The sequence below is a fragment of the Lucilia sericata genome, unplaced genomic scaffold, assembly GCF_015586225.1.
Source record: "Lucilia sericata isolate MDLA Ls3-8-SP2 unplaced genomic scaffold, ASM1558622v1 Contig000506F_arrow, whole genome shotgun sequence".
NCBI lineage: Eukaryota > Metazoa > Arthropoda > Insecta > Diptera > Calliphoridae > Lucilia > Lucilia sericata.
In genome coordinates, this window is record NW_023994520.1 from 201,240 (window position 1) to 217,500 (window position 16,261).

At 27.3% G+C, this 16,261-nt stretch overlaps 1 protein-coding gene across 5 annotated transcripts in view; it reads right to left on the reverse strand.

Annotated features, from left to right (window-relative positions):
- The window catches only part of LOC119605647 (amyloid beta A4 precursor protein-binding family B member 1-interacting protein), a 47,185-nt gene that overhangs the window by 27,302 nt on the left and 3,622 nt on the right, over positions 1-16,261 (reverse strand). For 3 of the 5 annotated variants that reach the window (XM_037958873.1, XM_037958875.1, XM_037958874.1), the window contains exon 2: positions 16,055-16,261. This exon is cut by the window's right edge. In XM_037958873.1, coding sequence (XP_037814801.1) covers positions 16,055-16,243 — 189 coding nt within the window. In that variant the 5' untranslated portion in view covers positions 16,244-16,261. Of the gene's footprint in view, positions 1-5,537; positions 5,688-16,054 lie in introns of those variants that run through there. The other 2 variants (XM_037958872.1, XM_037958876.1) reach the window with 2 other exon arrangements.

A 16,261-nucleotide genomic window follows, 5' to 3' on the forward strand; every position in this document is an offset into this window, starting at 1 on the left:
TTTGCTGTTTTTTGGGATTTCAAAAAACCAGTTTTTTTTTATAAATAATTGTGTGTTTTTACGCTATGATGAGTGACAGATTGAGGTAAAATTTTTGTTAGTTTTAAATGTAATTGTAAAATGAAGAAGTCAATTATAATTTATTATATAACAACACGTGAATTTAGAAAGAATATTTTAAAAGATTGTTTAGAAGAAAAAAATTATACAAAATAATAAGAAAAATACATTCACACTTTGATGGAAAATGATAAATTTTGATTAAGTTGTAAGACATTTAAGAAATTTTTAAACAAATCATGAATAATGAGTTTAATTTTTGAAAAAATTTTTCCAAATTTTGATAAATTATTTTGTTAAAGATTTATTTTCTAAATTTCTTAGATTAAAAGGGATTTATTACAATCTTTATCTAATCTTTTTACATGTTTAATATAAAATTCTACATATTTTTTCTACAATTGCCCTAAATTTCCTTTAGAATGTTCTATTGAAAGCAACATATTGCGGTATGTCTGTCGGGGTGTCTATGTGTGTGAGTGTAGTTTTTCAATATTTACTCAACACAATTTAAATGATTCATTTAAAATATTTCTTTCCGTCTGTCTGGTTTTTTAGTTTAGCAATTGTATTATGGTAATCTCATGAGACACATTTCAATACATATTTTTTTTTTTGTTATACTCTGTACAAAAGCAATAACTACTTGAAAAACAATTCGTTTATGAAATGTTCACGAAAAAAATGCACTTAAACATTAAGAAGAAACGGAAGCAAGAGATTTCCGTTGAATTCCTTAAAATGTTTTCTTTTGCACAATTACCGGGCATATTTTTGAAAACTATTGACAAAAATTGAACCAAAAAAAAACAATATTTAAAAACATATGGTGATTATTGAACTAATATTATTTTATTTCCTTTAGGAAAGAAGAAAATTGCTAAAATCTATAAAATTCATTAAAAATATTCAATTCCAAAAAAATTTAAAAGAGTAAACTTTCAAATTCTGTTTTTATTACAAATTTTTATGCCATTCACTTTAAATTTCAATTTTAATTAAATTTCCAAAGATTTTTTAAATTTTTTTGAAAATTTGTAAAAAGTAACCACTTCTCAAATTAATCGTTACTAAATGAAAACTATATAATTTCGTTTAGAATGCAATATTATAACAAATTACATTGAAAATTTTATGTTATTAGCCAATTTTAAACGAGTAACCGTTTAAATTTCTCTGAATTAGCAACTTTTCTTTAGAAATTTTTGCATAATATTCCCTAAATTTCATTTCCAAACACAAATCACTAGTTTTTTCCTCAAATTTTCATCAATTACGAAAAAGTAACCACTTTGCAAATTAATGGTTACTTAACAAAAACTATATAAATTCGTTTAAAATTCAATAATATAATAAAATTTAATAAAAAATGTTAGTATTAAACATTTTTTAAACGAGTAACCGTTTAAATTTCCCTGAACTAGCAACTTTTCTAGTGAAATTTTTCCATCATATTCCCTAAATTTCATTTTCAAACACAAATCCCTAGTTTTTTCCTCAAATTTACTTCAATTACAAATAAGTAACCACTTTCCAAATTAATCGTTACTTAACAAAAACTAAGAAATTTCATTTAGAATTTAATATTATATCAAAATTTATTGAAAATTTTAAGTTTTAAATGTTTTTAAAACGAGTGACCGTTTAAATTTCCCTGAACTAGCAACTTTTCTAGTGAAAATTTTCCATTATATTCCTTAAATTTCATTTTCAAACACAAATCCCTAGTTTTTTCCTCAAATTTACTTCAATTACAAATAAGTAACCACTTTGCAAATTAATGGTTACTTAACAAAAACTATGTAATTTTGATTGGTAAACTAAAATTCAATAAAAATTATGAAAATTTTTAAAATTTGAAGCATTTTTTAAAAGAGTAACCGTTTAAATTTCTTTGAATTTTCAGTTTTCTAAAGAAAATTTTTAAATCTCTTTAAAAATTTCTAAAATTTTATGGTATTTTTATAGTTTATTTTATTTTTTCTTTTCTATTAAAACCACATTCTAAAAAATTCTTCTATCTAACTTTGAAATTTTGTTAAATGGAACGAATTGTTTATACGAAAAAAAAAATTACACAAAATTAATGTATTTGAGTGGGAGAAACGCAAAATTATGGTCGATTTAGAAAAGAAAAAACAAAAATGGGAACATATTGTTTGTTTTCTTTTTTTGTTGTAAATACAACAAAAAAAAACGAAAAAAAAATGTACCAACTAGAAATAAAATTGAGGTTTTGTACAAAAACAACAAAGAAAAAGGGCGCGCTTGCTGTTTTTTTGACAGACGGACAGACAGAAAAAAAGAAACATTTCAAACATGCAATATAAGGGAATGATAAGTAAATGGCATGTTTTTAGTTAGTTTTTGGAAAATTTTCCCCAAAAACTAATAGAACATTACAAGAGAAGAGAAAAAAAAATTTTAACAAAATTAAATAAACAAGATTGACAAAAATAGTATTTTAAAGACGTAAATGCTTAAACCAGCAGATTAGATGTTTGACTGTCATTATGTTTGGGTGACTGACTCACTTTGTAAGTGATGGATAGTCTTTTTTATGGAAATGTATGTTTAAGTAATTAAAAACAATTAAAATCAAACTGTATAAAATTCTCATCAAAATTACTTAGTTTTAGACAAGTAACGAGTAATTTTCAAAGTGGTTACTTTTTTGTAATTGAAGAAAATATGAGGAAAAAACGATGGCTTTATGTTTGGAAATAAAATTTAAAGAATATTATGCAAAAAAGTTATTAGAAAAGCGGCAATTTCAAGAAAATTCAAACGGTTACTCGTGTAAAAAATTCTTAATGTTGAAAAATTCTAATATATTTCATGATATTATTGTAATCGTATCAAAACTACATAGTTTTTGACAAGTAACGAGTAATTTTCAAAGTGGTTACTTTTTTGTAATTGAAGAAAAAATGAGGAAAAACGAAGGATTTATGTTTGCAAATTAAATTTAAAGGACATTATGAAAAAATGTAATTAGAAAAGCGGCTATTTCAAAAGGTTACTCATGTAAAAAATGCTAAAATGTTAAAAGTTTAATTGGTATTAGTATTTTAAGAAATACTAAACAAAATTGAAAAGATTTTTACAAGTAAAGGACAATTTGCAAAGTTGTTACTTTTTTGAATTTAAAGAAAATTTGTGAAAATTTTAAAATTTTGAAAAAAATCTAGTAGTTTTAATAATTTTTTTTCTAATTCTCTTATTTTAGCTTAAAATTACTGAAAATATGTAAAATGTTCCTTCATTTTTCTTTTAATTTTCATTTTTATGCTAAAAATCGCTTAATTTTTAACTGATTAACCACACTCTTGACTTGTTTTCCCTAAACACAATACAAAATGCTAAACAAAACAACACTTACTCCTACTTAAATAACGGTTAATTACAAAATGTAAACAAAACTAACTTACAAGAGTGAGTAGGCAACACTCTCTCTATTGCAAATAACGGTTGTACACAAAATGTAAACAAAACACAAAGAAAAAGTAAGGAGTTGCCAATTATTCCTTATTTTAAAGCTGCCAGAGTTGTAATTATGGAATAAAAAGTACATAGAGTGAAAATATAAAAAGTAGTAAATGTGTGTTTTGATTTAAAGGGTAATGCGTGGTAATTTATCTTTTAATCTTAATATGTTTTAATTACTAATTATTTTTTATGACTGTATGCTTTAGAAGACATGTGTGCTTTACTTTATTTTTTTGTTGTTCTTTGTTTACATTGTAAAATCATTTTAAACTGAAAACAAACGAAAAAAATAATGACTGCAGCAGCAGCGGAGGCAGCTAGCAGAAAAAATAGCTTATTGGGCAAATATTTAAAATACGTGATCCAGCAAGTTAATGAGAATTTCTATACATTTTACACACATAGCACAACATGGATGTGTTTAAAAGGAAATTTATGCAACAACACTACTGCAAAAAACAACAGCAACAACAAATTCCTGTTTATAGGAAAAGCGAAAAAAAAAGCTAACAAAAACAAACCTAGACAACAAAGTAAAAAAATAAACTAAAAGGAAAAACACAACAACTTCAAAGTAGGCGTTAAAAAAAAGAAATCTGTGGTTTTAATTTTTTCAGTTCATTTTAACAGGAAATCAAAATTGTAGGGAACAATTCCTTGAAATTTAAACGGTTACTCGTGTAAAAAATTGCTTAAATTTTAAAATTTTCAATAGATTTTATTAAATTATGAAATATTTAACAAAATTATTTAGTTTTTGACAAGTATTTATAAATTTACAAAGTGGTTACTTTTTGGTAATTGAAGAAAATTTGAGGAAAAAACTATGCAATTATGTTTAAAAAATAAATTTAATGAATATAATGCAAAAATTCCATTAAAAAAGCTGCAAATTCATGGAATTTCAAACGGTTACTCGTGTAAACAAATTTTTAAAATGTAAATACTTTAATAAATGTTTTTATATATTGAAATACTTAACAGAATTACATAGTTTTTGACAAATAACCATAAATTTGCAAATTGGTTACTTTTTTGTAATTGAAGAAAATTGGAGGAAAAAACTAGGGAGTTGTGTTTAAAAATGAAATTTAATAAATGTTATGCCAAAATTTTATTAAAAAAGCTGCAAATTTATAGAAATTTAAACGGCTACTCATTTAAAAATTGTTTTAATTTAAAAATGTTTAATGAATTTTATTATATTATGAAATACTAAACAGAAATACATAGTTTTTGTCAAGTAACCATAAATTTTCAAAACGGTTACTTTTTTGTAATTAAAGCAAATTGAAAGAGAAAACTATGGAGTTATGGTTTAGAATTAAAATTAATTAATAGGATGCAAAAATGTCATTAAAAAACCTGCAAATTCATAGAAATTTAAACGGTTACTCGTTTAAAAATTGCTTAAAATTGCAATATTTTAATAGATTTAGTTACATTATTATAAACTGATTAATATTACATAGTTTTTGACAAGTAACGATTAATTTCGAAAGCGGTTACTTTTCAAGGCAAAAGTAAAAATTTTTTGTTATATTTTCATATTTACTGTAAATTTTTCTTATAATTTGCTATTTGTACAAAATTACCAAATGATTTTTAAATATTTTTCAAGTTTTTATATAAAAAACTAGCTTTTCTTTTAATTTTTTGCAAGATTTGCAAATTTTTAAGTGCTTTTTAAGCAATGATATAAAATTGTTTAAATTTTGAGCAAATTTAAAGAGATGTTGTAATTATTTTTATATTTTAGTTGTAATAACTTAATTTTGTTTTATATTTTTTATAAATATTAAAAAAAAACTGGTTTGTTAGGTAAAAAACTTAACTGGTCACCTTATTAAATAAAAAATATGTAATAAACTTGTAAAACTTCATAAAGTTCGAAGAAATATAATAAATTTTGGGCAATTTTAAAGTTTTAGTTAAAAACTTAGCTAACATAAAGGAAATTATAATAAATATTATAAATTTCTACTTACAGTATGTAAAAAATCCTTAAAAAGTTAGATTATATAGAAAGAAATCCAACAATATATTGAAATGTTTTACAATTTCATTGATTTTTCCTTTGAAATTTGTGTAAAAGAGGTTGTTTTTGTATTAAAATAGTTTTAGTTGGTAAAAGTTCTCAAAATTTTGTTAAATTTGTTGTTTCTTTTAGAATTTTTTTTAATTTTTTATCAAAATTTTTAGATTTATTGCAATTTTTCTTCTTGAAAAGGCACTTTATTTTAAGTAAATCTTATAAATTTAACTTAATTATATTAAAAACTATTAATTTATTTCATTTATTTAACTTTTATAAAGTAATTAATTAAATTTATTTAAATATTTCCGTTTTTCAGTTTAATTTATTAATTTATGCCAGAATAAAAAACGTAGTAAAAAAATCACTTAATAGAAGACTCATGCCGCCACTTTGCTAACACTGCTTGCGACTGACAAACATATGTATACAAAAACATTAACACACTTGCATACAAACGTAAATGTTTACACTCTTGACGTCTCTCTACTACTAATTTTTTACTCCATACATATTAACTTCCCCTTTAGCAGGCAAGCATAATATTGAAAGCAACAACAACAAATTGTTAGATGTACAGACATTTAACTAACACACTGTGTAGTAGTAATTGTTGTTGTTTTTTTTCTTTAATTTAATGGGATTTTCATTAAGTTTAGAGGAAAAAACGTAATAAAATTAAAGAAATTAATGAAAATGTTTAAAAAGTTTATTAAACTTGTAGTCTTTTCCACTTTTGTTTTTAAAAAAAATTAAATTTATATATTTTTTTCAAAACTTTGATTAAAACAAACTTTTTGCTATTGTTTCGTTTAACAATTTCGTCAAATTTAATCCTGGTTTAATATTTGTTTAAATTCTTTTATAACTTTAAATTAAAACTTTTTGTATAAACTTTTGTTTCTGTTTTTTTATAAATTTATTATAAAAATGTATTAATTATTAAAATGAAACACGAACGAGAACAACCGAAAAATTTTATTATAACGTCACGCGTACGACGAAGTCGAGTTTATGTATGACGTCTGAGTGCGCAAGTACTCTAGTCAATACCCCCCAAAAAAAATAAGAAACAGAAACACACACACAAAAAAAAACAACAACAACACTAAAACAATTACTAAAGAGTACATTTAACAGTAGGAGAGCAACAGCAAAATACGGAGAAAAAAGTATTTGCAAATCATAAGAGAGAGAAAAACAAAAATAAAGAATAATCAGCTTTTTATACAATTAACACAACTTTCTTTAAAATTTATGAAAATTTTTCTTAAAAATTAATAAATTTTCTTTAAAATTGTTCAATAAACTACAACTTATCTTTAGAAATAACTGCAAATTATCACTTTGTTAACATTTGTCATGACAAGAGAGTAATGTCTGTTAACCAAAACAAAGAATGTAAACAAGAGCAAAACAGCAGCCAACAGTACTTTAAAAGAGTTGCCAGATAGTGAATTTATTACAAAAATTAGTTTCAAGTGTTTATCTACAAATATTTAGAGCTATTTAACATTCAATTACAAATACCACTGGAAACCGTTAGATTTAGGGTTTTGCAAACTAAGACCAGAATATAGGCCAGACTTTAGACCAGACTATAGACTATAGACAAGACTATAGACTACATTATAGACTATAGATTAGACTATAGACTAGACTACAGGCTAGACTATAGACTAGACCATAGACTAGACTAAAGACTAGACTATAGACTAGACTATAGACTAGACTATAGACTAGACTATAGACTAGACTATAGACTAGACTATAGACTAGACTATAGACTAAACTATAGACTAGACTATAGACTAGACTATAGACTAGACTATAGACTAGACTGTAGACTAGACTATAGACTAGACTATAGACTAGACTATAGACTAGACTATAGACTAGACTATAGACTAGACTATAGACTAGACTATAGACTAGACTATAGACTAGACTATAGACTAGACTATAGACTAGACTATAGACTATACTATAGACTAGACTATAGACTAGACTATAGACTAGACTATAGACTAGACTATAGACTAGACTATAGACTAGACTATAGACTAGACTATAGACTAGACTATAGACTAGACTATAGACTAGACTATAGACTAGACTATAGACTAGACTATAGACTCGACTATAGACTAGACTAGAGACTAGACTATAGACTAGACTATAGACTAGATTATAGACTAGACTATAGACTAGACTATAGACTAGACTAGACTAGACTATAGACTAGACTATAGACTAGACTATAGACTAGACTATAGACTAGACTATAGACTAGACTATAGACTAGACTATAGACTAGACTATAGACTAGACTATAGACTAGACTGTAGACTAGACTATAGACTAGACTATAGACTAGACTATAGACTAGACTATAGACTAGACTATAGACTAGACTATAGACTAGACTATAGACTAGACTATAGACTAGACTATAGACTAGACTATAGACTAGACTATAGACTAGACTATAGACTAGACTATAGACTAGACTATAGACTAGACTATAGACTAGACTATAGACTAGACTAGACTATAGACTAGACTATAGACTAGACTATAGACTAGACTATAGAATAGACTATAGACTCGACTATAGACTAGACTATAGACTAGACTATAGACTAGACTATAGACTAGACTATAGACTAGACTATAGACTAGACTATAGACTAGACTATAGACTAGACTATAGACTAGACTATAGACTAGACTATAGACTAGACTATAGACTAGACTATAGACTAGACTATAGACTAGACTATAGACTAGACTATAGACTAGACTATAGACTAGACTATAGACTAGACTATAGACTAGACTATAGACTAGACTATAGACTAGACTATAGACTAGACTATAGATTAGACTATAGACTAGACTATAGACTAGACTATAGACTAGACTATAGACTAGACTATAGACTAGACTATAGACTAGACTATAGACTAGACTATAGACTAGACTATAGACTAGACTATAGACTAGACTATAGACTAGACTATAGACTAGACTATAGACTAGACTATAGACTAGACTATAGACTAGACTATAGACTAGACTATAGACTAGACTATAGACTAGACTATAGACTAGACTATAGACTAGACTATAGACTAGACTATAGACTAGACTATAGACTAGACTATAGACTAGACTATAGACTAGACTATAGACTAGACTATAGACTAGACTATAGACTAGACTATAGACTAGACTATAGACTAGACTATAGACTAGACTATAGACTAGACTATAGACTAGACTATAGACTAGACTATAGACTAGACTATAGACTAGACTATAGACTAGACTATAGACTAGACTATAGACTAGACTATAGACTAGACTATAGACTAGACTATAGACTAGACTATAGACTAGACTATAGACTAGACTATAGACTAGACTATAGACTAGACTATAGACTAGACTATAGACTAGACTATAGACTAGACTATAGACTAGACTATAGACTAGACTATAGACTAGACTATAGACTAGACTATAGACTAGACTATAGACTAGACTATAGACTAGACTATAGACTAGACTATAGACTAGACTATAGACTAGACTATAGACTAGACTATAGACTAGACTATAGACTAGACTATAGACTAGACTATAGACTAGACTATAGACTAGACTATAGACTAGACTATAGACTAGACTATAGACTAGACTATAGACTAGACTATAGACTAGACTATAGACTAGACTATAGACTAGACTATAGACTAGACTATAGACTAGACTATAGACTAGACTATAGACTAGACTATAGACTAGACTATAGACTAGACTATAGACTAGACTATAGACTAGACTATAGACTAAACTATAGACTAGACTATAGACTAGACTATAGACTAGACTATAGACTAGACTATAGAGTAGACTATAGAGTAGACTATAGACTAGACTATAGACTAGACTATAGACTAGACTATAGACTAGACTATAGACTAGACTATAGACTAGACTGTAGACTAGACTATAGACTATAGACTAGACTGTAGACTAGACTATAGACTAGACTATAGACTAGACTATAGACTAGACTATAGACTAAACTATAGACTAAACTATAGACTAGACTATAGACTAGACTGTAAACAAGACTATAGCTGGTTAAGACCTCCTGTTAGATTTGATGGGAAACACGTCAAATTGACAACACTTAATATGGCAAATATGGCCTTTATAAAAATGTTAAATGAAGAGCGAGTAAAGGAAAAACTCAAACAGAGATAGAGAGAGGAAACTTCCCCCATTACCAGAAAAAATGTGCATTTAGAAAATAAAATGTGTAAAGGAGGAAAGAAAAAATGTGCATGTTCTTTTTTCTTGGGCTTAAAACAAAAATAGTTTTCTTTCTATTCACTGGCAAATGGCAAAAATAGAAAAAACTCCAACACGTTACCTACAACAAGATATCAAGATCGAATAAAAAAGTGCAACAACTGGGAAAAAAGAATTGCCTTAAAGGAATGTATCATATTAGCCGGGGCATGACTGCCTGATGATGATGTGCAAAAATTCTTCTTTTTGATATTTTACTTTAATCCTTTTTAGTTTTGTATTTCCCAATAATAAATAGTTAGTTGCTGGGGAACAACTGAACAAAAAAAATGTCATTGTTCGAACAGAGGAACAGACTGACAAATGTAAAGGCAAACATGTGTACTCTCACTTTAGTATTAAAGAAAAACGAAGTAAAAAACACATCACGACTATTAAAATTAAGTAAGTACCCGAATAATAACGAGTACCAGGAGAGTTTATTATTTAATAATAACAACAACAGCAACAGTGTTTATTTAGTAGGCAATACTGGATTTTTAGCAAAGCAGAGGCCCCCCTTTACACAGTCTTTTAAAACGTCGACTTCAACGTTAACGTTATAGTATATTTTTTTCAATCTCTCTACCTCTGCTGCAGAAAGCTTAAAAGAGAGCGGTATATGTTAAAACTGGCGTCTACATAAATTAATGTCAAAACATATGTGACATATGGCGTTTTTACTGTTTTTCTATGAAAGAAGCAAATGACATGTAATAGAAAAACAATTGAAATTTACAAAAAAAATGTAAAATATTATGACTACACACATGAGTTTTTTTTTTCTAAAGTGTTGAAATACTATTTGAAATTACCGATAAAATAAAGAAAAAAACAAAAAACTGATAGAAAACGGAAGTGTAATGCCAAAATGGTGTTTAGAATAGTTAGAGGAAAAGATAATACAAGGTATTACAACGTACTTAATATATTTTTAAATTAAGGAATTATTTTGAAGAGTTTTTTAGTTAAAGTACTTGACCTTTTATTAGAAACTTTAAGAGGTATTGAGGGAAATTAAGGAACAGTGTCGGTTCTGAAGCAATTCTGCGCCAGAAACAATTCCACTTCAGTTTTAGAATCATTAAACTTTAGTTCTAGAATAATTCTACTTAAGTTCTAGAATAAATTCTAGTTCATTCCAGGAATAATGTTCTACTTAATATCTAGAACATTTCTTCCTTAATTCTAGATCAATTCTGGAACAATTCTACTTCATTTCTAGATCAATTTTAGTTCAATTGAGAAAGAATTCTGAAGAAGTTCAATTGTAGTTAGAAGTTCAATTCTAGTTTATTTCAGATCTTGAACATTTCCACTTAAATTTTGGAACAATTCTACTTCAGTTCAGAAGCAATTCTACTTAAGTTCTAGAATAAATTCTAGTTCATTCCAGGAATAATGTTCTACTTAATATCTAGAACATTTCTACTTCAGTTCTAGATCACTTCTGGAACAATTCTACTACATTTCTAGATAAATTTTAGTTCAATGGAGAAAGAATTCTGAAGAAGAATCTGAAGAAGTTCAATTGTAGTTAGAAGTTCAATTCTAGTTTATTTCAGATCTTGAACATTTCCACTTCAATTTTGGAACAATTCTACTTCAGTTCAGAAACAATTCTACTTAAGTTCTAGAACAATTCTAGTTCAGTTCTGGAATTAATCTTCTTCAGTTCTCTATCATTTTAGTTCAGTACGCGAATAATTCTAGTTCAGTTCTGCAACAATTTTTCTTCAATTCTGGAACAAATCAACTTCAGTTCTAGAACAACTCTACTTCAGTTCTAGACCAATTTTACTTAAGTTTTAAAATAATTCTGCTGTAGAAGATCAATTCTCGTTCAGTTCTGGAACAATTCAACTTCAGTTCTGGAACAATTCAACATCAGTTCTAGATCAATTTTTTTTTTAATTGGAGATTAATTCTAGTTTATTTCTACGGTGGTGGAATAATTCTTTTTCAGTCTTGGAAGAAATTTACTTCAGTTCTAGAACAATTCTTGTTTAGTTCTGGAACACTTCCTCTCCAATTCTGGATCAATTTCTGCTCAATTCTGGTTCTGGATAAATTCTACTTCTATTTCTTTAAAACATTAACGGAACTGAGATAAAGTTCTGGATTATTAGAGTTCCATCTCTTTAAGCTGTTCACATTTAAAGAGCTCTTTAGGTGTTCCTCTTATTTTAAATGCAAGCAATTAAGTTATATCTCTTTCAAGGAGATAATGCTTTAAATTTGTCAACCTTAAACATATATTTAAGAAAATCTCAGTGTGATTCTTTAGTTATATCAAACAGTTTTACTTTTAACTGTCTTTTCCGTAAAGAATGTTTAAACATTTATTACTTCCTAGCTGGAGTTTAAAGAAATTACTCCTCACACCTTTCGTAATAGCTTGAGATTTTGTTAATCTTTTAAAAATCTTCAACAAGAAATCGCCACATGACTTTTTTCCCTTTTAGCACTTAAAGAAAATGTCAATTTTCCTGTTTCATTATGAAAGGAAATCTTCATATTTTTTGATAATAAGGGAAACTCCTTTGATTTGTTAAAGAAAAATTTAAAATTTCCCAGCTATTTACACGCCTAGTTAGTTGAATGAAACGCAGAACACAGAACGTGTTTAAAGTCCTTTAATAGCTGTTTGAGTTTAATATGGACTTTAACTAACCTTGAAACCATTTGTTGTCTCAATAATTAACCTCATACACACGTAGAGACAAATAAACACCAGCAGCAATAGCAGCTGTTGCATATTTTTTCACAAAAACGTTTTTAAAACAATAGAAATTTTTAAAATTGAAAACAATAGCCCAGAGATAACACTATGTAGGAGTTATTTTGAAAAGTAAAGGATTTAGAAAGACTATTGCATTACGTTTATTGTGTTTTTTGTGTGGCTTATAACAGCTACGGTTTTGCTTTAGAGTCTAAAGTTTAGACTTTAGCGTACAAATTTTTCTTTTTATTTCTTTTTAAAATTAACTTTGTTTTTTTGAAACTCACAAGTTTTAAACAAAAAAGTCACGTATTTTATAGATTTTTTTGTTTTGTAGTTTGGTTGACGATGATCCATCCATCCATTCACTGTATTTAATATATTCATTCCCTCCATGAATGTTTTATATACTTATTTTGTTTAAAATGGCCAATACAACGTAAACCATCAAAAGTTTAACTTGTTAAATGTATTGAGTTGTGAGTTTAACACGTTCAAGCGGTTACTCTGTTTTCTCAACTTATTTATCAAGTCTTTACTTTTTGACTTTAACTATTGGTTGGGGGTCAAACGGAGAAAGGCAATAAATGCTACTTCATTTCTAGAACAATTCAACTTCAGTTCTAGAACTAATCAGTTCTGGAACGATTCTATTTCAGTTTCAATTGTGAAACAATTCAATTTCATTGTTGTACAATTCTAATTCAGTTGTGGAATAATCTTCTTCTTTAACTTCTATTCTAGAACGATTCTACTTCAGTTCTCGAACAATTCTAATTCAGTTTTGGAACACTTTTTATTCAGTTCTGTATCAATTCTGGATCAGTTTTGAAACAATTCCACTTCAGTTCTTGAAAAATTCTACTTCTATTCTGGAACGAATCTATTTCAATTCTCGAACAATTCTAATTTAGTTCTGGAACGATCCTATTTCAGTACTGTATCAATTCTGCTTCAGTTGTGGAATAATTTTTCTTCAGTTCTTGAACAATCCTACTTATATTCTAGAACGAATCTAATTTAGTTCTGGAACGATTCTATATTAGTTCTGCATTAATTCTTATACTTTGAAATAATTCTTCTTCAATTCTTGAACAAATCTACTTCTGCTCTAGAACGAATCTTCTTAAGTTCTAGATAAATTCTACTTCATTTCTGAAACAATTCAATTTCAGCTCGCGAACATTTCTACTTGAACTCTCTATGAATTGCACTTCAGTTGAGAAACAATCCTAACAAATCCTTAATCAATTCTTGTTTAAATTTAGATCAATACTAATTCAGCTCTGCTTCAATTCTTTTTTAGTTTTCGATCTTCCTCTCGTAAACTACTTTCTCCCCTCACCAATATTTCATTACATGTTCCCTTTATCATTTATATAGGAACATTTACATTTTCTAGTTAATAGTCATAACATCAGGGCAGCAGCAGCAGCAAAAAACCAACAATTACATTAAAGTATTACTTTTTATAATACAATTTACACGATATTTATTTAAGTATTTAGTGTTACAAATTGTTATGACTTTTCTTTCTCTCAAGTGCGTTACTGCACGCTCATACTATAAGAGCTGTCAAACTCTATACTGAAAAAAATACTAGAAATATTTCAATTCTTTAACAAAGTGTTGATGGTAATTGTAGATAATTTCTTAAAAATCATTGATTTTTTTTTTTTTAACTCCCCAATATTTGTTGTAATAATTTAATAGGTAAAGAAAATCTCAGAAAAATTTTGTTAATCAATTTATATTAAAAATGTATTTATATACCAGATTTTTAAGTCACGTTTTTTATTTTCTTTAAAGGGAACTAGAAGAAAGAAATCGTTTCTTAGAAACTGGTTTTATTTTGTGTTATAGTTACTTATAAATGAGGGTTTATTAATTAGTTATTAAAACATGAAATAAAGGAAAATGTCAATAGAGAAAGATGGTAATCTTCGATTAGATTTCTTAAGAATGCCGATTAAGGCCGCTTAGAAGAGTAGTTGTTGTCAGCTACCTGGAGTGTAGTTATAGCTTAGTCTAGACTTACATTCCATGACACTTTAAGTTCATTAATTATTAAATTTTAGTTTAGTTTTGGATCAACTATTTAAGGCCGCCCTGGAGCAATTGCGTGGTTCGTTTTTAAAACACAAACCGTAATACTCCTTGGCTACTTCCATGTCTACTCTGCGCCAATGTGCATAAGTTCAAGATAATGTCTACTTCTATTATACTTCAGTTCTAAGATTATTTTTGTTTGAATTCTTATTCAATTTAGGATCAATTCTATCTCTAAGATATAAGAGTAAATGGAAAGTCTTAATCTTCTAATAGGATCTTTAACTGCTGAATTTATACAAACTGCAAGGTGTTTTAAAGATTATTGACATTAAGACATCTTTAAGTCCCCTTATTCAAAGACCTAAAAAAGAGTTTTCTTATAATAGCCAAACAATTGCCAAACAGCATGAATGAATAAAAAAGATTTTTACCTAAATTCGAAAACAACCTGTCTGTCTACACAAACAGGAAGCGTATATACAAAATATGTCTGTTTTGTAGCAGATTTTTTGCAAAAAAAAAAACCCTTAACACTGCAGTGAAATAAAGAAACATTTGCCAAAATAAATAACCAACATGAGTCATCTCAAAAAATTCGTATACTAAAAGAAATTTAAGATTTTCTTGAAAGTAAACAAACAATTGAAAGATTTGTTGAATAAAACACCCTTATTAGACAAATAAAAGCAACAGTTTCTTAAAAGATGAGTCATGATATAAAGCTACCTGTTTTTTTAAGGTTAAAAATTAAAATTTTTAAGGGTTAAAGGTTAAATTTTAAGATTAATTCATAAAGCAGGGTTAAAAGTAACAATTTTGTATTGATTGAAAACATACAAACTGGCAACCCTGCTTGGTTATAAGAAAAAACAACAAAAGTGACACTTGCATATTACGGTAAAATAAACAAACCAAGTAGAAAAAAAGTAAACAAATGCTGGGAAGATGAAGAAAAACAACAACAACAACAAACAAATGAAAACTGTTTTATTAAGAGACTGTTAAGGAGATGAGAACAAGAGTAAAAGAGATGGCTATAGTATATGATGAAGTTTTTACAGCAATAAGGGAAATAAACAAAGAAAAAATTAATTTCTTTTACCAAAGAAAATAAAGATTTTAATGAAATTTTTTTTCAAATTTAAAAACCAATTGGTGAAATTATTTACATTTTGTTGGAGAATAACAAGAAAAGTAAATAACCCTAAACATAAATAAATTCAAAAGAAATGAAACACATAGGTACATACCAAAGGTATAGAGAAACTTTAGATAAGTAATTTAAAAATGAAAATTTTTAAATAAACAAATTAAATGTGTTTTTTTTAACTCACCGTTTCGTCTAAAGATTGTACCGCCGTTTGATGTTGATATTTTAATATAGAAGGCGTTTGATTTATTGAATATTGATGCTGAGGACGATTTATTGCGGCTGTTGCTGGAGTAGCTGTATAATCTGTCGTTGTTGCTGTAGTTGACGAAGAAGAATTTGGTTGTCGTCGATCTGCAAGACTGCAATCCATATTACATTTGGTTTTAAA